General features: G+C 48.1%; 6 protein-coding genes across 6 annotated transcripts; 3 read left to right on the top strand and 3 right to left on the bottom strand.

Moving 5' to 3' along the window:
- Positions 1 to 2289: 2289 nt before the first annotated feature.
- NECHADRAFT_78491 (uncharacterized protein) lies at positions 2290 to 3828 on the top strand (the record flags this gene model as incomplete). The annotated part of the gene is made up of 1 exon (XM_003042904.1): positions 2290 to 3828. The coding sequence occupies one exon, from the start codon at positions 2290 to 2292 to the stop codon at positions 3826 to 3828; it is 1539 nt and encodes a 512-aa protein (XP_003042950.1).
- A 196-nt stretch (positions 3829 to 4024) lies between these two features.
- Positions 4025 to 5477, top strand: NECHADRAFT_67874 (uncharacterized protein). The gene is made up of 2 exons (XM_003042905.1): positions 4025 to 5005; positions 5058 to 5477. Exons 1-2 carry the CDS (start codon positions 4072 to 4074, stop codon positions 5402 to 5404), a joined length of 1281 nt encoding a protein of 426 aa, XP_003042951.1. The 5' UTR covers positions 4025 to 4071; the 3' UTR covers positions 5405 to 5477.
- On the bottom strand, positions 5472 to 6233 carry NECHADRAFT_67879 (uncharacterized protein). The gene has a single exon (XM_003042998.1). It carries the CDS (start codon positions 6179 to 6181, stop codon positions 5510 to 5512), a length of 672 nt encoding a protein of 223 aa, XP_003043044.1. The 5' UTR covers positions 6182 to 6233; the 3' UTR covers positions 5472 to 5509.
- A 1170-nt stretch (positions 6234 to 7403) lies between these two features.
- NECHADRAFT_67881 (uncharacterized protein) lies at positions 7404 to 9126 on the top strand (the record flags this gene model as incomplete). Its single annotated transcript, XM_003042906.1, has 2 exons — positions 7404 to 7552; positions 7600 to 9126. 2 exons carry the CDS (start codon positions 7404 to 7406, stop codon positions 8687 to 8689), a joined length of 1239 nt encoding a protein of 412 aa, XP_003042952.1. The 3' UTR covers positions 8690 to 9126.
- Positions 9127 to 10238: 1112 nt separating this feature from the next.
- NECHADRAFT_37259 (uncharacterized protein) lies at positions 10239 to 11475 on the bottom strand (the record flags this gene model as incomplete). The annotated part of the gene is made up of 2 exons (XM_003042999.1): positions 10239 to 11198; positions 11395 to 11475. Coding segments are annotated over 2 exons (1041 nt in total), but the record flags the coding sequence as incomplete, so codon positions are not given.
- Positions 11476 to 14792: 3317 nt separating this feature from the next.
- On the bottom strand, positions 14793 to 21544 carry NECHADRAFT_92325 (uncharacterized protein; the record flags this gene model as incomplete). Its single annotated transcript, XM_003043000.1, has 6 exons — positions 14793 to 15029; positions 15081 to 15435; positions 15494 to 15550; positions 15603 to 15757; positions 15806 to 15850; positions 21521 to 21544. The coding sequence occupies 6 exons, from the start codon at positions 21542 to 21544 to the stop codon at positions 14793 to 14795; spliced, it is 873 nt and encodes a 290-aa protein (XP_003043046.1).
- Between the last annotated feature and the right edge of the window lie 697 nt (positions 21545 to 22241).

Genomic DNA, 22241 nt, shown 5'->3' on the forward strand with positions numbered 1-22241 from the left:
CAGCGCGAGATGAATAACCGCGGCTTCTTCCGCAAAGTGCTGACTAGGCATGGAGAATCATCTGGTCGTGAGTGAACTTCAGACACTCTCGGTATTCAACTCACTATTAATCCCTTCCTCGACACCGGCTCTCTGACTTGGAGGATAGGACGCCACCACTCAAGTGGAGTAGCAAAGACTCCGAGTACCCGAAGTGTCAACCAACCATCCTGCCGGAAGGACGCCGTCGGGTTGTGTCAAGAGTCCGGAGCGGGGATAAACGGCGGAGTAGATAATCGGTGCGCCCCTGGGGGTGGCTCCCCTTGGACGAGAACTGATGCAACGATGCCAATGTTAGCAACCATCCACCAAGAAAGTGACGAAGAAGAAAGGGAAATGAATCTCGATATTTCAGGCGATGTCGGTTCTATAGGTCCTCAAAAACGCAATATGTGCAGTGATATTCAGATCGGCAAAATATTGTTGTGCATCATGATAGAGACTGGTGATTCTGGTGAAAGGGGGAATCTTACCTGGCTCAGAGGATGCCTCAGCAGAGAACTGGAGAGGCAAGCATTGATGACCGACTCATGTCTGGAGAATAAACTTTTAATGACAGAGAAGAGTTCTTGATATTTAATACAGGAGACTTTGTGATCAAGATGCCTTCAACGGACGGTCTCCTGTTCTGCTCCGTGGACATTACGGCTCACCGCAACGAGACTCAGGCCGTACAATTGAGCAAGAATGAGAAATGATGGATACTAGTTTGCTCATTATGAGTCACTCTGAGGGATATCGATGCCATCTGCGGCTGGCATCATAATGCTACCTTGACCTGACATGGATGGCTTCGGTTCCAACCTCCACAAAACCTGGTTATGACATGTCGGTGTCGAGGCCCCACGTGTCATGTCTGGTTACTCTCCGTAGCGTGGTCCATTGGGTAGCTCTTTCAAGCTTCATACCTTGCTCAGAGCTCGTTCTTGACGACTGTTTCTCTGATGGGACGCGTTACAAGTCATTGACCGGAAGATGGGCTTGCAATCTTCGGTTTCACTGGGAACAAGCTCATTGAGGCAAATTCTGCTTGCGAAACTAATCTAACTATTCATAGGGTCTTGGAGATGCTATAGGTGTGTGTTTAACGAGTTGACCCAGAGGAACCGTAGCCTCGGCGGCATTACAAAGCTCACCGTGCCTAAGCAACGACCGGCGGAAGAGCTAATAAACGGGGCAGCCACTACATAACTGTCACTCACAGGCTTCTGAAGAATCCTCTAGCTCTAATGTAGTGTGCGACAAGGGCCAACGTGTATATCCCATAGCTGGGCTTTGGCCCTGATACGGGGTTTGAATGTGGGCTTGTTTCAAGAGAATGCCGACTTGATGCGATGTAAGACGGCTCATGACCCTGGGACTGATGCAATGCGCCATTGACAGGTTGTTTTAGTGGTTGTAGCGACAAGGGTGTCGGCCAACTTGACCAACCCCAGTATCCCTCCTAACAGCAACGTCCGAGACCCCGAGAAGATCTGCCAATATCCAGATCTCATAGTGGGCCTTTAGAGTGATCTAGCCGATGTTTCCTTGGTGGAGAAGTTTCCGGGGTTGATTGAGTAGTTAGTGTGAGTGAGTGAGTATACAAGCTGAATCAGAATGACTCATAGCGAGTTTCCATTCTGGGCCGGTGTCAACGTTATCAGATAGCTAAATACCGACAATCGCCGGCCAATTTACTCAATGCCCCGATTCGCATTTCATTAAATATGAGACTGAAAACCACTACCAGAAATAATTCTCTAGTCGGGCTTATCGACCATGGTTGAGTGTTCCCGCAATGCGATGCGCTGGACCGTAGGTGCAGTCTCCCATCTCCCGCGCCACACGTCTTGTCCCCTCATGTGAAAAGGTTGGTGTGATTTTCGCTATTTTCCGTGATCTCTGGGCTCAGTTAAGTCATCGAGGGTCGGGGTGTAATCATAATAAAGAACGGATTTGCTGCTTTCCCTATTGCATATACTCAAGCCCGTAGCATGAGATGTTAAACATCTGAAGCGTTGTCAAGGTTTAGATATACTGGCTCAACGCCTGGAGGAAGAAATAAGCTAGATTCTGCGCAATCCTTTGTTTTCTGAACAATGTCTTGAATGAAATTCTATTATGGGCTACAATGTTTCAGATAGATGTCGTACGACAGACAGGACTGTTGGTTGCTTCATTGTTGCCTAACACACGTGTCACGCGTCCTGTCGACCTCCTCTAATTGACGCGACATTTTCATTGACACTCATCTCAAGACATGCAAACATGAAGGCTTCACTTCAGAATCTGCCCGTCGAGGTCTTGTCGGAAATCTTGGGCCACTTTTGCCCCCACTGCCGTGGTGAGTCCCAAGAACTCGTCGGCGTCGCGTTCAAACGCGAGAACCCAGGCCCCAGGCTGGACCGCGCCGAAAGGTCTTGGTTCGCGTTGGATAGGGTTGCACTCTCGTCTCTCAGCATCTCCTGCAAGGCCCTGCGTCCTTTAGCGCAGGGTATTTTGCACCACGAGTTTTTACTTGGATCCGTCGACGCAATTTGGTTGAGGGCCGATGACTTTGACAACCGGCTCGCGCCGTTTATGCGCACCGTTGTGCGGCGAAGAGACCTAGCAGCTAGAGTTCGCAAGGTTACCATTCATCCCTTGCCCGGGATGAGTATCAACGTCGATCAACTCCGGGACCTGCTGCTCGAGTCGGCAACAGTTCTCGGGATCGATCTGGTTCAGGCTTGGAAGCGTCGCGCAGAGGAGGCCTCGGCGGCTATCGGAACTGGGCGGCGGGATCGATCGTTTCAGACGCGCGATAAAATCCTCCGAAACTTTTTGAAACCCCGGGCCAACGCCCGCCTACGGGGTCGACTGGGTTCGGGGAGCCCTATTGACTTCAGGTTCCTCGGCGGCGAACTCATCTCCATGTTTATTGCTCTCCTCCCAAACATGGATCACCTCAGTCTCTGGCAACACCGACTGGCTCCACTATACTTACGTCCGGAGGCATTTCGGTCTCTGGGGATCACTGGCCTGCCCAAGTTGAAAACGTTCGAGACAGACGCCAATCCCCATACTCTATTGGCCTTGTCACCTGGCTTGGAGACGCTCAACATCCGCGAGTATCTGCCCTCCCCGAACCAAGACTTCGACCTACCCAATCTCAAAACCCTTCGCCTCGCTGGCATGGCCTGCAAAAAGTACAACCTCTTGGGAGTCCTACCCATCATATCCAGGTGCACCGGAGGCCTCAGTGCCTTTTTGTACGAAGAGAAACACTTGGCGGTGGATGGCCGTGACCTTTACAATTTCACCCCCTCGCAAGTGGTCGATGCGTTGAAGCCTCATCGTGAAACACTGGAAACACTTCACCTCCATAATCGGAAAATTGACTACAAAAATCCCCCAAACCCTACCTTTTTCGGTCTCAACGACTTTTCCTCGCTACAACGTCTACATGTTTCTACGCCGGCTATATTCTCCTCACCACCTGGCGACTTATATACTCGAACCCCCGAAAAGGACCGTGATCGTATCTGGTCTCGTATACCGTCTTCGATTGTCTCTCTCCATCTGCTCGACGCCGCAACCATACAACCTGAGCGCGTTCAAGAAGGACTCATAGGACTCGGCGATATGAAGAAAGCCCAACCCGAAATGTTTCCACGTCTTGTGCAGCTTCATCTTGTAGTTCTACACAAACTGGATGAAGCTGTCGATCATATAATGGATGCCGCTGGGATCGCATTGACGGCTGAATTGTTTCGGAAACCTGCTGGGCCGCCGAGTGATCCTAGATATCTTGGCCGTTATTATTGAAACCGATTCCGCCCAAAAATTCCGATGAGGCTCCCGTTTCCGCCTGTAGGAAGCGGCATTGGTCGGCCGGGGCGAGCTTAGCCGAGGCGGCTCCATTCCGCCCGGCCCCGCACTGGCTTCGGCCCTGCGTCATCGGCTTGCGGCGGCTTGATGATATAATACAAGTTCAATTGATGTCGTCTTCTTTGATGCAGTAATTTTTTGTGAGACTCTTGCTGTATTCTTCTTCATAACGCTGTTACGATGTCGTGGCTATCGATCCCTTCTGGCTCTCACTTCTCAATCGCCAACATCCCCTTTGGCGTCATCTCCACCTCTTCAAACGCATCCCCCAGACCAGCCATCGCAATCGGTGATCATGTGCTAGATCTTGATGCTTTTGCCCGCGGGGGAGGTTTCGAGGCAAGCTCGGACATTCAGAAGCACGTCGACGTCTTCTCGCAACCTGCCCTCAATGCCTTTGCCGCTCTAGGTCGCCCGTTTCATCGCGCTGTTCGCAGCTACCTCCAGGAAGTGTTTGCCAAGGATAGCAAGCATGCGGCAGCGTTGAAGGACAACCAGAAGCTTCAGGATGCGTCCCTTCTGAAGCGATCAGACGTGACGAATCATCTCCCGCTGACGATTGGCGACTACACCGATTTCTATGCTGGCAAGAACCACGCCTACAATGTCGGTGTTCTCTTCCGTGGACCTGCCAACGCTCTTCAGCCGAACTATACGCATCTTCCTGTCGCTTATCACGGCAGAGCCAGCAGTGTGGTCCCGTCCGGTACGCCGATCCGGCGTCCATGGGGCCAAATCCTTAAACCCGGGAACAAGACCCCCGATCTGGCCCCTTGCGAGAAGCTCGATCTTGAGCTGGAGATGGGAATGTTTATCTGCCGGGAAAACACGCTCGGAAGCCCTGTTCCAGTTGATGAGGCCGAAGAGCACATTTTTGGGTTCGTTCTCATGAACGACTGGAGTGCACGAGACATTCAGGCCTGGGAGTATGTGCCACTTGGACCCTTTACGGCCAAGAACCTAGGCACAAGCATCAGTCCTTGGGTTGTGCTGGCTGATGCTCTTGAGGGAGCCAAGGGACCTGGTATCAAGAACGACAATGAGCTTCTGCCTTATCTGAAGCAAAAGGTCCAGGATAATGTGCTGGGCATCGATCTTGAGGTGGATCTTATCAGTAAGTGGCCAATCCTATGACAATGCAAGATTACCGCCAACACTTCATTTAGCTGCCGCTGGAAACAAGACGACAATCAGCCGAACCAACTCCAAGAACCTTCTCTGGTCATGGCCACAAATGATTGCCCACCACACCATCACAGGCTGCAACCTCCGCCCGGGTGACTTGTTTGGCTCAGGCACAATCTCTGGAACCGAGTCTGGTACTGAAGGAAGCATCTTGGAGCAGACCCAGGGCGGCAAGGTTCCTATTCAACTCAGCGGTGGCGAGGAACGCAAGTTCTTGCAAGATGGCGATACCCTAGTCATTCGAGGTTCTTTCGGAAGTGGTGATTCCGTGGTAGGATTCGGTGAGGTTGCTGGCACTATTCAGCCTCCGTTGCCTTTGTTCAAGTGACGGTAGGCGAGTTTACTTTAGAAAAGAAAGGTCAATGATGACATGATACAATCAAAATTTCATTCTTAGCCAGACTCTGCTCTTCATTGCCTCTACTAGAACTATCTACGCCCTCAAATTCTCAGGAGTGTCTGGCTGGTTTTGCCAATGCGCCTTGACAACAGCCGGATGATCCTTCAAATTCTCCACAATCTTGGTGATTGTAGGGAAGGCATTCAAGTCAACACCAAACCTCTCCGCGTTCCAAATAGCCGGGATGAGACAAGCATCCGCCAGAGTCAGCTCGTCCCCAAAAGAATACTTGCCCGCTGTCCCCGCTGCCACATTCTCGTAAGCTGCCATTCCTTGCGTCATGAGCTGGAGATTCCAATCTTCGGCACTGCCTCCGAGTTCTCTAACTCGACGCATGATTCGAAGGTTTGTGGGTGGTTGAATGTCTACACAGACGATGTCGACGAGTGTGCGCACCATGGCTCGAGCCTCGGGGTCAGAAGTTGGTGGAAGCATTGGGACATCGGGATGCTTCTCTTCCAGATACTCTAGAGCAGCCACCGACTGGCCAAACTTGAATGGAGTGCCTTTTGACGCCTTGTTGATGAGAATGGGCACCGAGGCGGATGGGTTGAGAGCTTTGTGTTCATCTGAAAGTTGTTCGTTTTTGAGGAGATTGACATAGACCATGTCATATTTGATCGACTTGATATTCAGAGCGATTCGAAGACGCGCGGAACAAGAAGACCTGAAGTAAGAGTAGAGGGTGTAATCAGAGTCGGACATGATGAATGCTTGATCTTGTCGCTGTTTGATAGTCAATTGCTTTGATGAGAACAGATTATACACTAACTCTTCTCCTCATCGTCCTGACAGCCACGCCCTTCTTATGTCATCACAACGTCCTCAACTATCCCTGAGCCATGTTCCTTGATATCCGCTGCTAGCCTCCGACTGCCGAAGCCGGCACATGTTTTTCTCCAAGTGTAACACACACCGCGGGAACGTTCCGACGGGATGCGGGGGCGGGCCACGGAGCCGCAGACGCGGGGAAGCTGGACGGGATGCGGAATGGTTGGTTTTATACCGATTCCTCCCTTGGCAGGAGAGGATTCCGAAAAGACCATGTTGATTCACTGGAGCAGGTATTCGAACGGTCTAGAATTGGAGTGGGTGTGCCAAGTCAGCCCGATATGCGACCTAGGCACGGCTACACCCGGGCACATTATTTTTGAAGGCAGGCGGAGAGAAATGCTATTGTCGGTCTGATATCAGACAAGGCTTGGTGGAGAAAGATTTAAATTTGAGAAAAGCCCAGGAATTTTGGAGTAAGCAAGCAAAGCCCAGTGTTTAATGCGAACTGGAACTCCGGACGAGACACCAGGGGCCGTTGTCCCCCAGGATAGCCAAGGCTTGTTAACATATCCAGACGGGCGAGGGAGTATCTAATCGTAGCAGCCACGTTGGAGGTGCCAGGGACCCTGTGTTGTCCGGTTATCAGTATCACGAACTTTGTAGCCGGAAATTGCCTTGCTTCAGGGGGGCGTGTCTCGGACAGCTCCCACCCCATAGCAACACAGCTGCCCTGCCCTGCCCTGCCCTGCCACTTCTTGGCTGTCACTTCTTGGCCCTGTCCTTGGCCATTCACAGCGTGGCACGGTGGCAGTTCTGATACGGCCATGGCCTCTCAAGGCGGAACTCGGAGAATAGTCACCCAACCATTCCCTCGTATATCCCCAGAAACGACAGAGTTGGAGCTAATTCTAACCTTGATCAAGAATTCAATTCTTGAATCAATTCCAACATTCACATGCCGTGGTTCCAATCAGGGACATTGTGGCTCGATCCTGCCAAGCTGACATTCCAGTGCCACTTTTAACTCGCACAGCTACGTCATGGAAGACGACCCTTTCTCCCTCCCTACGTCACCTTTTCACTGTTTACTCTTGGACTCTTCTCTCCTTCATCTACATCTTCCACCACGATAATCTCATTCCACACACTCACAATGGCAGAAGTCGCAGCTGGAGCTATCGTCGCCGAGCAAATCATCTCGACGGGTGTCGAGGCTGGCGCCGCTGCTGTTGTTGCGCGACCGTCGCAGCCATTGACGGTCGTTTTGACCCAGATTGCGTCGACTCCAGCAGAAGATGACTCGTAGGATGCTCGAACTGGAGATTCAAAACAAAGCTGACAAATCGCAGACTCGCATTGGCTCGATCCCATCACACCGTCACCGTCATCAACAACAGAGCCTACATCTTTGGCGGTAACAGAGAAGACGGCCAACTATGCTCCAACGAAGTTCACGCTGTATCTCTTCCAGGCGAGCAACAGGGCAATGGAGAGTATGCATGCTACCCAGCCGTGGGTGAAGATGATGCTTGTCCAGCCCCCAGAGTAAACCATGCCGCCTGTGCTCGTGGTGACGCTCTCATCATTCATGGAGGACAGGAAGGTGATGGACAAGCACCCAACGAAGGATCTTGTTTGTGGCTTTGGGACGCCAATATGCTCAAGTGGGAAAAGATTGAGGCCGTGGGAAAAGCGCCAGAATCGAGATCGAAGCATCAGATCTTCTATGATCAGGCGCGGGATCTTTTGGTCCTCCACGGCGGCCTCGAGGATGGTGAGCCGACCAGGGATACTTGGGTTTTCAACTTTACAACACGCTTGTGGAACGAGCTGCCAGCTGCTCCCGCCGTGTCTCTCGCAGCGCAGTATGTTGACAGCACACTCTACTCCATCAGCGGCGATTCAGACGTGCATGGCTCAATCCACTACATCAAGCCAGGTACATCTGAAGATCAAACCGAAGCGCCAGAATGGTCCACCATTGACTTTCCCACTAACCCATTGGCTCCTGGACCTCGACCTCGTGTGGGAGGTGCAATGTCTCATGTGACGACAGGCTACGGACGACACTACCTTCTCTGCCTATTCGGAAGCCGAAAAGACGTCGATATATCTTCAGACGAAACCTTTACCGAAGATCACCCCTTCTACTCCGACATGTGGTCCCTGCAACTCCCCTCGGGTGGCTTCACCGGGTCCCGCGTCAAAGACGTCATCCGCGACGCCATCCCAGGTGTGGAGTCTGGGGAATTCAGCTGGCACGAGCTTGAGATTGCACCCACCGAGCTGACACAAACGACTGGAAAGGTGCATCCTGGTCCTCGTGGTTTCTTTGGTGCGGATACTTGTTTGGATGGTAAGGGAGTCATCATGTGGGGAGGCGTCAATGCCAAGGGAGAGACCGAGGCGGATGGCTGGTTGTTGAAGATTGGCTCCTAGAGAGTGTTGAGAGAGCTGTTTAGCCCAGTTGGCAGTGCTCTGCAACCAACAGAGGCCCACGACAAAGAGTTGTCAACTCTTCGCGAGGGCTGTGACAGGGAGTCATTTCGGGCGACTCCAACTCACAACTAAACACAGGGGGTCTCCTTTCTGCCACCGCATGCCCGCACAGCGGGGAATTCTATATATTGCCCAGGCGCGCTCTTTTCGGCCTCCTTTACCTGCACCGCATTTAAACCACATTTCCTTAATTGTATCATTGCTCGTACCTTTCAGACCTTTGCTCCCCTGCTCTTGTGGTGAATCTTTCAGTTCTTGCAGCGCTTTCCTTGTCTTGGTTGCTTCCTCTTCTACTTTGCTAGGAGAGCCATAACCCAACATATCTAAGGCAAGGTCGGCAGAGGAGAAGATAAGAAATGCAGAGCAGAATGGTTATACAGACGATATCAACGCCGTGAACGACGATCCCGTCTCCCGACGAGTGGAAGAATGCACTGATGAAAAAGGCCAGGTTCAATTGGACCTTTGGTATAAGTAAGCTGCTCCTAATGAACAATGACTTCTTTCGAAAAAATCACCGATACATGTCTACGTATAGTTTTACACAAACAAAAAAAGACAAAAGTCCCACTTCCGTTTGTTCAAGTCTATATGGAATCGACGGAATCCAAGGTGTCAGATCTCTCGCGACCTCAGCGATTCGATCACCAATGTAAGTTTCAGAACACATGTCCCTGCTAGAGTATGCCTTCCTAACATAATGCAAGGATATCAACACAAGAATAAAAGAGAAGTACGGTTTACATGAGGAGAAAAGACCGAAGAATTACCTGACTCTCGAGAACTATATGTATCTGGTGAGGCAACTCTGGGAGAACGATCCCTATGAGTATGTTCACGAAGCATACCGAGTATTCATCAGTGCGAAAATTGAAATGTCACCTTTTCACGCCGGCCAGGGCAGGCGAGCTGAGCAAGAGTTCGGCTCGAAGAAACACTGGCAAAGGTCTACGATACAAGGTAAGAATAGACTTGAGATTTTATTACGGACAGAAAACCTAAGAATTATGAGGAAAAGTATGGCGAGGGTAGGTAGACTTGAGGGATTGTCCTGCTCTGCTGAGGGACCCTCTTCCACAATCTCATCGGAAGGCATCCTTGCGATGGGCGGTTCGCAGGGACTATTCCCAGAAGATAGTGCAGGAGCGGTCCTAGCAGTCCTTCCTTGTCTCCCCAATCTCCACATGGACATGGTTGATCCGGCTCTTCAGACTGAACCAGTGGAAGGCGTAACGGAGACCTCTGTAAAGCCACAGGGGTAGGCGCAATACCGCGGCCGTATTGATGCTGAGACAGCTTTTCGGAGGTTATGGAGTTCCCGTGCAAAATTACCTAGGTAGCTCTCGGACCTCTGTAGAGCCACAGAGGGTAGGGACTCCTGACTTTGTGGTTTGCCGTGATTACGTGACCAACAGTGGTCACGTGCCTACTGGCTTGGCAGGTTGTAACAGGTTTCCCCTCCTTCATGGTCGATGTTCCAGAGACCATACTAATCACGCTCGTCTTCCTCGTCGTCAAGCCAGGAGACGGTACCATCCGAATGCTTGTGGTAATGACGTCCGCTCATGACGTCCTTCTTCCAGTAGCTCCTGAGCTTGCTCCTGTACCTGGAAGACACGCTCGACGATTCCTGCGAGATTTGGGCCTTTCGCTTCTGGTCGTGCTTGGGTCTGGACGATGTAGGAGGCGTGGGCTGGTAAACAGGCCGTGGTTTGACGACTTCATAGTCGTCCTCGTCCTCGAACACATGCGTCGTATCCAGAGGCTCCAGGTCGGGTACAGACAGAGGCGGAACTCCTTCGGCGATAGGATGGAGGCTGTCACGGGGTTGCCTCCAGTAATCCTTGAGCTCGTCCCTGAGTGCATAGGACTCTTCCCTTGCAAGGTCCTGGGCGTTTCTGAGTTGCTTTCGGCCCTCCTTGTATCCTTGGTGGGAGTCCACAAGGTTTAGCGACTTGATGGGGTACTGGTGGTATTCGGGCGTGCCGCCCTCCGTTTTGGCAGCGTAATGTGCGAAGAGGTTGAGGTTGCGGCCATCCGTGGTGAATGTTGTGACTTTTGCGTGACCAGCGAGGTACGGTTCCTTCGCGGCATCAAGGGCCTGGTTTCTGGCGTAGACCAGAGCCGCGCCGTCGTAGGCGGCTTGCATTCTCGCTACTTCCATATCCTTTCCGGATCCCTTCCATTCTCCGGCAATATGCGGCAGTATTAAGGAGTGAGGGTCATCCTTATATAGGACGGCCCCGCAGGTGCGCTTGTCGACCGGGAACGGAAGGTATTTCTCCATCTCAAGTCCCTCAACGAAGTCAGGCTGCGGAATAGACAGGCCATTGTTGAAACCGACGTCTTTTGGAAGACCCGTGAATGCCTGGTTGAAGGCTTGGTCGTAGCCTTTGGGATATTCTTGCAACAGCCTCCCGCTTGTCTTGACCACCATAGTCGCTTCGTTCTTGGCTCTTTCGACTTGATCAACATAGTCATCGTACGCTGACTCGGAGGGTGAAGCGGTTTCACGGGACCTGGCGAGTCGTGTGCGGAGATGCTCGAGGTTCCGGGGCGGCTTTGAGCTGCGAGGGTCGAGGATTCCATTCTGTCGGGCTTGGATAGCGAACCCAGACATTGTTGTCGATGTAGTCCTAGTCGACTTGGAGTCGTCTGTGGGGTCTGAAGTTTTCTTCTTGCCCATCTTGTCGAATAGGGCCAAGTTCTTCCGTGTCAATCGCGCTCGTTTTGTCAGAGGTTCGTCGTCACTGTCGCTGTCGATCTGTCTTTTGGGTGACGGTGGGATTACGGGAACTTGCTCTGCTTGTGGGTGAGTCTGCGTCTCGTCCATGATGAAGAAGGGAGACTGGGTGTTGAGACTGGGTGTTGAGGTGGTCGACAGAATGAATGGGTTTCGTGTTTTTGGTACGGTCTTTGTTGGGCGCGACGGAATTTTAGGCAGCTGATTCCGGTCGTGAGGGGTCGCTCACGTGACCGTCCAATGAGGTGGTAGGATTACCGCCGCATCGCATCTCGGAGCCTTTCAGGTAGGTAGTTACTCTGTGGTCTGTAATCGAGGCGCCTTCAAGCTCTGGTCGAGCTGTGCTCGTGGTGATGCTGGTTAAGGTATGCAGCAGTGTGCTAGTGGTCCCACAGTAACGGAGATGGTTGAATTAAACTAGGTACCTTATGGGCTGGGGTTCCCTGTGGCTCTCATAGGGCCGGCCAATTGCAAGGAGAGACGCTTCTCCGGGCCTAAAACAGGTACTGTAACACACCTCGCAGGGAACAGAAAACCTTAACCGGGGTCCCAAAATCAACCCATTGGTTGATTTAGGCTCGCTGGCTCAAGGGAGCCTGAAACAGGCCCCCAAGGCCGCAAACAAATCCCTGTCAGTCACCAGCTGAACGGCAGCCTAACAAAGCTGGCCGTCGTGCCTCCACGGTATTGTGACCACAAGACAATGGATCACGGAGCAATGGAGCCTAGACAAATGACACAAGACCTACGGGCAGGAGGACAATGGACTGCCAGGTGGTGATAGCACATGGGATGGCACCTATGATGCGGTGTCTCAAGCGAGTCACTGGACACAACTCCCCAACAGACTTAGCCTATTGCTTGAGAATTATTCAGGAGCAGCGAGTCTCCCCTCGCTACTCACACCAGTCTGTACCTAGACAGCTTTCAATCCAAGTCGTTATCTGATTCTCAGAGAAAGGGGCAACACGCCTTACGCCACCCTTATTGCCCAGTGCACCTGACTTTCTGCCAACATAAACCCTTCACCAACAGACCCTTGCCCTAACCTACTAGAGTAAGAGTCTGGGCGTAATACAACCCTTTCCTGGCCCGGCCCTTCGTAGTAAACGCATATCCAGAACAGCACCTAGAAGAATGATTCAAGGTCATGTATGAAAGAATGTTGCTCGCCGAGAAGCGCCCCGATTGCCATGAAAGCCCTAGTTACCGTCTTTCCTTTCGCTCCTGAAACACCTTCTCGCTGTTCTTAGATGGCAAGGTCTAGATCGATTAAGATTGAGAGCTAGGATGCATTCTTGTTGTCTTTATGTTGACTAAGATATCCCTGTGAAGGAAACCGGCCTTATGCAGAGACTCGTGTCCCTCTATGTAGCCCTCTAGTCCACGGAGCAGAGCCACCTGAGAGCTCGCCTTGAAGATAGGCTCCCCAAAATCACGGAGCACGACTCGGCGGTGCACTCGATTCGGCACAGGACTTCCAGCTGCCTTCGTCGTAGAAGCGGAACAGCACCGCTTGCTCGGAGATAGAGAAGCACCGGTCATGATGCATATAGATGGATTCCGAAGGCTGTGAGCGCTTACTCCTGGGCGACCTACAAGGCGAATCATAGTCCTAACACCACGTCTCGCGGTATCCGGACCTCGTGCTCATCCTCCTAGTTTTGCTAGTTTCTTGATCGCGCCACAGCCGGATCTCCTACCCGTTGGTGGCTCCTGTCATGCTGGTGGATCTGATCGAGCCATACCTCCGAAGAACATGATGCCGTCCGGCTCCTGAGGCAGATGTAGATGCCGGACTTCCGATTCGCCGGCGCTCAGGCACGCCTCTCTGGGCATCACTAATGCACATTCATTACTTCACAGCAAATCTCGACGCAGTCCCTGAATCCTCCCTGCCATCACCCTTGAGGTGGCAGCTATGTGCGGCAAGACAGCAGAGATCTGCCACACCAACAGACTACCCTGACTTTCTGTTGGTCCGTTGAGTATAATCGACCGCCGTACTCGCAGATAATCCTGCCTTGTGACCACGAGATTCTGATGCAAGGCAGTTCGTCTTGGCTTATGAGTTTCATGGTGTCATCAAAGGCTGAGTCGTGTCAATCTCATGAAATACGGGGTCTGAGATCAGACCCCTTTATCGCCCCCGGCACCTTCACCCTGAGTTGGCCCAGAGTCATGACAACGCGTTCAAAGCCTCCTTTATGCCGGTGGGTCAACTCTAGGGTGTGTTTGCCATCTCTGTAGGCATCCTGAAGCCTTCTATAGATTAGGCAGACCAAGGCGTCCGTGTGTCGACCACAATCAACACACCAAGCGCACCCACCGCACACCCACTGCACACCCACTACACAGGTTAAAGCAGCAGCAGCACCGGCCCACTCATGAAGGAGAAAATGGGCGAGGGCAAGATTCGGGCAGTATTTACAGCTGTACTAGGTATTTGGCGCATACTTGAAAGAATAGGTGGTGCGAGGAGTTTCTGAGAATACATCTTATTGGACAAGCAATTTTTCACTACCAAGTATGGGTACCACTGCAAAGTTGAGTGTGTTGTTGAACGAACTAAAGAAACAACGTGATTGTTGCAACGGATCGGCTCACAATGGATCCTGACGTGTTGATGACGTACCTCGACTACCCCAAACAAAAGTCAGGATATCACAGCCTACTTCGCTTTTCTTCCCGTTTACCTTTTATTAAAAGATTTGCATAACCACCTACATTGTATGTCAACAATCAAGATGATGCAACGCACCATTCTACACTCGAGGCCGCGAATGGCCGCTTCCTCAAGACTCCTTCACGCCACAACCGTGCGAGCAGCTTCACAACCAGCTCTTTCAGAAACAACACCAACGGGATCAAGAACCACCGAAACAGTCAAGTCATCCATCACAACTACCCAGCATTCTCCATCCGAGTTGAAAGCGCCTAAAAAGACAAGTGCGCAGCTGGACCAGGAGCTTAGAGAGAAACTGGAGATGTTGTCCGGTGGAGGTGGCAGTGCCGGGGTTGAGTACGAGGATGGGAAGGCAGAGGGGTTGAAGAGGGGAGTCAAGTCGAACATGTTTCGAGTGATTTGAGGGCATTTTACTTGTTGATGGTTGGGGGAACGTCAGGTTCTGATAAAGTTGGTGATGCGTGGCTCGAATTTGAAATCTATGTAATTGTTGACCATTGCTTCATAAAAGCTCCTCACAAATCATTAGTGATTCAGCGCTCAACTCTAGAATGTACCAACTTTAAACCTTCATAGACAGTACCTCCTCTAGCTCATCTCGCATCGGCCAATACTTATGCTTCAGGCTTTCTACCCCAGATAAAGTACACGGGGAGATAGAGGTGGATGGCCGGGCTCGTGATATCCTTCTTGACCTTGGCCATAAAAACCTGAATCTCATCATCCTGCCAGCCTAGAACGCGTGAGAAGACGGCTGGAGTATATGAAGTGATGACTTGAGACTCTTGAGCAGCTTGATACTTGCCAATCTCCTTGAGTTTGGGGTCCTTTGGCCACTGTCCAATAGGGCACTTTGACACTGTCAGTATACCCGTTTAGACAGATCTCGTCGGGGCACAAACCTTGTAGACTTGTTGTTGAACGTCTTCAAAACCTGCATCTTCCATCGCCTTCTTCCATCCAATCGCGCAATCTAGGGGTTTTCCAAACTTGGCTGTGCCGTCAACCATGTGCTTCATCCATACAACTGCGTTCTCGGCCTTGTCTTTGGTTCCATCGTCAGACTTGAAGTCTGTATAGACGGCTTGCATTTCCAAATAACCGCCGGGTTTCAGGTGCTTGAAAGCTTGGTCAAAGAAGTGCTTATCGCTACTTACACAACCTCCTAGTTCTCGGGCGTGGATGTAGTCGAATGGTTGCTTGTAGAGCCAGGGTGATTCAAAGTCGTCGACTTCAAAGACGCAGTTTGGTGGGGTCCTATGTGTAAAACGATAAGAGGGGCTGTTCTCGGTTTGGAAGGATGAGTGGTTCCTACCATGTGGGTTGGATAGGGCTAAGATCAGTGCCCAGGACTTGAGCCGAGGGGAACTCGCTAGTAGAAACAATCAGGAAAGGAACCAGATATTGTAGCTTTGAGGCCTTACTCTGCAAACTCCATGGCCCAAATACCAGTTCCGGTACCAAGGTCAAGTACCCGCTGAGGCTCCTTGATAGGGGCGAGGTAAAGCTTTCCACCAAGAAGAAGACGATAGATGTGATGACCTAAATCCATGCGATCTTGTTCATCGTCATCGTTGGGCTAAAACTATGTGAGATGGGTAGTTACACGCCATGTAATGATACGTACCACAAGATAGGCACCCTCACGGAATGCATGATAACGGCGTCCATTCTAGAATAGTGTTGGTGAGACGTGACACATGGGATCAACACCACTAACCTCATATCTAGAGGGGAATTATTAGTGGAGCACCAAGGTAAAAGAAGCTTTGATCACATACTTGTAGTTGCGAATACTAGAGTTGATGGACGTATAGTAACTAGAAGAGTCTCTAAGGGGGGACGTCAGACGGGGACTAATCCAGATTGGTCAGAAGACTCACGAGCCACCAAAGCTTGAATCGGCGATAGAGGCAGTATCCTGTGGGTGTCAGCATCAGAACAGTACCAGTCACACATGCTGCCTACGTCGGCCTGCAGAGGGTTCTCAGCCAGTGTCTCTTGCAACTGTCGACTATCCTCCTGAGTGGGTTCCGCCATGTTTGCAGATCAGATCCTTTTCGATCAAAATAAAAAGCCAAACCAACAGAGATGCAGAAAAGAGAAAAGGGCGGGCCGTTGCCGGAGCCACGTTCTTTTTGTGGTCTTTTTAATTCCTTTGTCCATGTCCCCACCCCCACCATCCATCAGGCCATGAGCAATCCCAGAGCGCAAGCCACTGCTCACTCGAACATTATGCCCAGACTCTTTACCCTCCACTTAAAACAAGACTGACAGAGTGGGTAAACCAATGGGGGATGCAGACTCCCGAGGGCTTGGTTTAGCCTGAGGGTCGAGCATCCAGTCGGGGAGCATCCCGGAAACAGGGGAGACAAAGCGCAGGAGAGGCACATGCGCGGGGGGGCTCGGGCGTTGCTTACGGTTGTGAAAGTTGGTCGGAAGTGTCGGAGCTGAAGATTGACGTTGCATTTGATACAGAATGTTAATATTGAGAGATGTTCTCTCTGAGAGATAAACTCAAGCCGGCGCTATTTCTCGTCCCTGAGACGGGATGTTCCCGCTTTGTGGGGGATTTCCCGGAGAATATCGTCACTAATCCAATTGCAATTTTAGCTGGCCCACTAGGGCTAGAGAGTAAAGAAACGGTCTATTAAACGCTCAAACCTCGTAATCAAAACCATTAAAGTTACCCTTGGACTCTAACGGGATCTCCCGCTGATGGAGGGTTCCCTCCCCTTTTCCCTTCTCCCATTCTTTGTTCTTCTCTCTTTCCCTTTTCCCGGCATCTGCGGAAGGAGGGTCAGCCGCATCTGGGCTAAATCACACCTTCCCAACATTGCCCCATGTCTCCGATCATGATTGGACAAAGTCTAACCGAGACACCGGATAACAATGGGGCGCCTGCCTTTGATTGGACCTCGGGATGAACCCCTCTTTTCGGGAGTCGTTGAAGGCCCGCAGCCGTTCCTGGGCAAAGGTTCAGGGTAGCAACCACCACGTTTGCAGATGCTGCTCTCTGCAACACGTTTAGCGGCTGTTATCCAACGATACAAGGATAGACATTTGATAAAAATGGGCTGTGAACAGCGGCGAGTTATATCTCTCTACCAGGAAAGTCTTGTGTGAGACTTGACTCCCTGCAATCCGTCGTGATCTTCACCTTGTCTCTGGATCAAACAAAACTCTCCCCCATGTCACCATAGGGAGAGAGAAACGGAGATGCCCCGTGCTGCTTTGCAACAGATAACAAAACGATCTAGACCCTATTCTACCAGTTCTTTTCACACATCAATTGTACTTTCAGAACTTTAGCTATTGTTAGTAGATTCAAGGTAATCACACCGTGGACTGATGATTCGCATGTCTCGCGCAACGCCATCGCCTTACGATCGATCGATGTGCAGATAGGATGGTAGTATTTTGCATTTTATTCGAATCAAGGCTTGAGTGATTAAAATCTCCTTCGGCGTGGTCAATGAACCAGACGTAGGTAGTCGCTTGTGTGGGCTATGACGGACATTTGTGCTTGATAACTAGCCTTTGAAGCCCATGCAAAAAATCCCAAACTGCCCCAAAAGCGATTGATAACATTGAGTAACATGAAATCGAGTCGATGTTTGGCGTCGGAAAGACAATCTTGCACAGTCGTCATCGACAGGGAGAATGACGCGATGCTCTGGTTTGACGATCAATACCCCTGCGCAACTTAGAGTGAGAACAAAAACGCGTCCAACATTGCTAAGCGGAATGAGTGCCCTTATTGAATCAAGTGTTAGACTCTAAACGTGTCTTGTACGTCAAGTATTTATGTTGACAGCGCATTATCGATGTGATTGAAACCGCATTTCTCCTACTGACGGATTTGAGTAACAGTACATCCTCTCTACGTTCAGTTATCAGCCATTGAACGCACCTCGAAAACTCTCTACCCGCTGCCTGGGCGCGACAATCTATTTACACTTTTACAATGACTCACACAACTAAAATCCGGACATATCAATGTAATAGAGGCTGTTACGAAAGTCTGTTCTGCTGTTGCAGAAGTTTAAAAAAGGCCACTGTGTTAACATCGGGTCATGATGTTATGATGTGTTGAAAATCTGTCCTTTATTATAGTTGCAGCCCAAGGCCCTCGATGGGTTAACTGAGCCTAAAGATCGTTACGAAAGTCTGAGTGTGCATGTATAATTCGCACCAGCCTGGACCCAAGGTTTTGGCGTGACTCACCACTAGATCAGCGTGCCAGTCGCTGATAACTCTCTTATCCCCTCTCGAAAGGTAAATACAGATTCACTCTTAGCACTGCTGGGAATTATCACGGCCATGACATAGTCGAGGGCGGTAACGCCGGGCAGAAAACCAACCCCACCACATTAGCTAATTATAGGGCAGGAAGATATATGTTAAATGTGATCGTGTGTATTGTTGTTCTGTATATATAGCCTCGGGGAAGACTCGCCGAAGCCAATAGGGCAGAATTCTGCGGTTTCTTAATTAGGATTAGTATAATTACGTAATACCCTTTATAGGCAATTAGTAGGCTATTATATTCGATATATCCCCTTAGGTCTACCGTATAAGGCCGACCTAACCTTATAATAACTTCGATAGTCCCTCTGATATATAAATAAATTAATCTTATAGATCTTCTTTACTTAATATCCTTTTTAATTACTACTTATTATTAATAAGCTCTCAGCGATAATTCGCCTCTAATAACTCTTTCTTATTTACTATATTTAATTACTTCCTAAAGGCTCTAAATAGCTCCTTTATTAGGCTCTTTATTAATCTATTAGCTATTATTTTAGTAATTAGGGCATAGTTAATTATAACTATGCTATTAGCGATTATTTACCGAAGCTAATAATTATAAATATCGATATAATAAAGCTTTATCTATAGCTATATAAGCTCTATAGTAATAAGCTAAGTAGTTTATATATTATTATATTAGATTTAGATTATAGGAATTACTTAGCGAGGAGTTATATAGCTTACGGCGGAATTATGCTCGTCGGGTAAGGTAATTTAGAGAGAAGAGATTAGTTAGCTTATAAATATAGCTTTTTTTATTATATTTAAGAGGGTAAGAAGCTTTATTTTTATTATTAATATTATAACTATTACTTACTTATTTACTTTTTATCTAATTATACCTCTAAAGAGCTTTATTATATAGGCTTAAAAGCTCTAATAGTCTAGTGAGTTATTAGTGAAGCTAGAGTCTAATATAACTTCGAGGGTATCTTATAGGCTTCTAGGCTCTACGGTGAACTCTAGGCAAAGGTTCTTTGAGCTATTAAGGTATCGTAATATATAATTTATAGCTTTTTAATACATAGGTCCTAGGTTTTAGTTAAATCTAGCTAGGCGACTTATAGTAAAGGTAATATTTAGCCAAGTTATCACCGCGGTATAGAGGATCTTATTAATCTTAACTTAATAGATATAGACTTTATATATTAATGCGATCCCTTTATATAAGAGTAACTCTTCTTTATTATTAGGGTTAGTAGCCCTTTGCTAGGCTCTTAGCTTAATTATTTAATTCCTCGGGCTATTTTCTTATAGTATATTACTTATAATAGCTAAATCTTATATTACTTTTAGTCTTAAATAACTTTAATACCTAAGAATTATTATAGGTCTTATTTACCTTCGAGGTAATATTATTACTATAATACTTTAATAGCCTTTATTATAGTCTCGTAGAGCTCTTAGTGAAATATTAATATATAATTATTAATATAGAAAAAAAAGGTAATACCCTTTAGTTATTAATAATAATTCTCGCTAGTAACCCTTTAGAATTTAATTGCTATAAGGCTAATCTTAAGGTAATATTACTATAATAGAGGAAATCTTCTTAGGCTATAAAGTACTTTTTATAAGTATAAGACTATGCTAGGCTCTTAGTAATTAGGTAGTATTTATATATAGATAACTTTATTAATCTTAGTATATATAAATATATTAATTATATTATAACGTACATATATAGCGAGCCGGATAGTAAGCGAACCGGATAAAAAATCCCTCAACCTATACCTTCTCTATTTAATCTATTAATTCTTAACCACCCAGCATATCATAGTCTAATAAAGAGGCTAGAATCCTTCTTGCACTTCAAGCCCATCAAAATACACTAAAATTAAGTCTTAGAGGTGCCGCAAAGCTTTACTAAGTTAAGCATTTAACACTCTTTAACCGATATAATAGCATCCAAGCCCGAGTTAATACTATTCCTAATTCACGCCGACTATCTAATCTAGAGGAATAGATCCTTATTCACTTTATTCTCGACCTAGATTCGCGAGGATTTCCCCCCTAGCTTCGTGGTATAAAGGAAATAGCTAATTAATTGCTTGCCGACCGCGACGCGCCACTAGTCGGCACGCGTTAGGCTTTAAACTTCGTTAAGCGATACCTAGACCTTAAGATATATTTTTTTCGGAAATATAACTACCAGAGAGCTAAGTGCGAAGATCTAACTATTATCTATAATTAGTTTACGCTTATGGCGAATATAATCGCGAAGTATAGCATCCAATTAGATAATATCTATAACGTTAATAAGACTAGCTTTATAATAGGTATAATACAGAGCGGAATAGTTATTATAGGCATAGATAAGCATAGAAAGCTAAAATCGGTATAGCCTAGAAACCGAGAATAGATTATAGTTATTTAGGTAATCAATACGGATAGCTAAGCGATCTCGCTATTTATTATCGGTGTAGGCTAATATTACCTCGCTAATTAGTACCGGGATAGTAACCTCCCGGGCGATTAGGCTATTATAATGACCTAAAATGGCTAGACCGATAACGAGACTAGTCTCGAGTGGCTAAAGCACTTTGACCGGTGCATAGCCAAGCGATTAAATAGTCGCTATCGTCTTCTAATCCTTAATAGCCACGAAAGTCACTACTCTATCGAATTCGAGAGATATTATAAGGAGAATAAGATTATTAGGCTTTATATGCTACCTCATTTATCTTATATACTTTAGCCCCTTAACGTCGGGTACTTTAGCGTGCTTAAGAACGCTTACGGCTAAGAAATAAAGCATCTAATCAGATGCTCTATAACTCACGTTTCAAAGACTGAGTTCTTTCTGGCCTTCTACGCCGCATTTTAGGCCATTATAACGGAAAAGAATATTAAGGCAGCCTTTAGAGGAGCCGGGCTTATTCCTCTTGACCCAGAAAGTATGGTCTCGAAGCTTAATATGTAGTTATGGACTCTAATGCCGCCTAAGGAGGAGGCTAAACCGTCGACCCCTTGGGTCTCAAAGACCCCAAAGACCATACTTAAGGCTTAATCTTAGTTAGATTACCTCAAGAGGCGAGTTATAAGGCATAAAAGTAGCTCCCCAGAGTTAATTCTAGAAGCTATATGGTCTTCTTCTAAGGGAATAAAGATAGTTATGCATAAGGTTGCCTTACTCGAGGCTAGGGTTAAAGAACTTAAATAGGCAAATGAGATACTAAGCCGGCGCCAGAGGGCAAAAAGAACCCGACTATAGAAAAGAGGGGTAATGATGGTAGAGGAAGGAAGGCAAGCAATTAATTAGATGGATATTGATGCGTAGGTAGTGGCTAAATCGTCGCGGAGTAGTAGTTAAGGGAGGTCGGCGCGACCGGGAGTTTAGCATTATAGTATCTACGGCAAGTCCGGCCATAATGCAAGGACATATTAGGTAGTGATTGAGATATCTAGGGAAGAGGATAATAAGTAGTTTTAATTAATTAAATAGTGTATGGTATTTTTATAGTGATTTCTATCTTAGAGGTTAAGAAAAGTGTCTAGTTCGCTTGCTATCCGGCTCGCTATATATATACGTTATTATAATAGCTCGAGGTTAAAGTATACTATTATAGCTATTAGGATCTTAAATAATATTCCTATAAGTATTGCTATATAGGTCTCTTAGGGATCTCTCGCTTATTAGTCGCTGTAAATAACTAATTATACCTTAAACTTTATTAACCTTTTATATTTATTAAGCTTATAGGTATATACCTAGTAGTAGCCTAGGACTTAATACCCTTTAGCAT

This window comes from Fusarium vanettenii (genome assembly GCF_000151355.1).
Source record: "Fusarium vanettenii 77-13-4 chromosome 3 genomic scaffold NECHAsca_31_chr3_5_0, whole genome shotgun sequence".
Classification (NCBI taxonomy): Eukaryota; Fungi; Ascomycota; class Sordariomycetes; order Hypocreales; family Nectriaceae; genus Fusarium; species Fusarium vanettenii.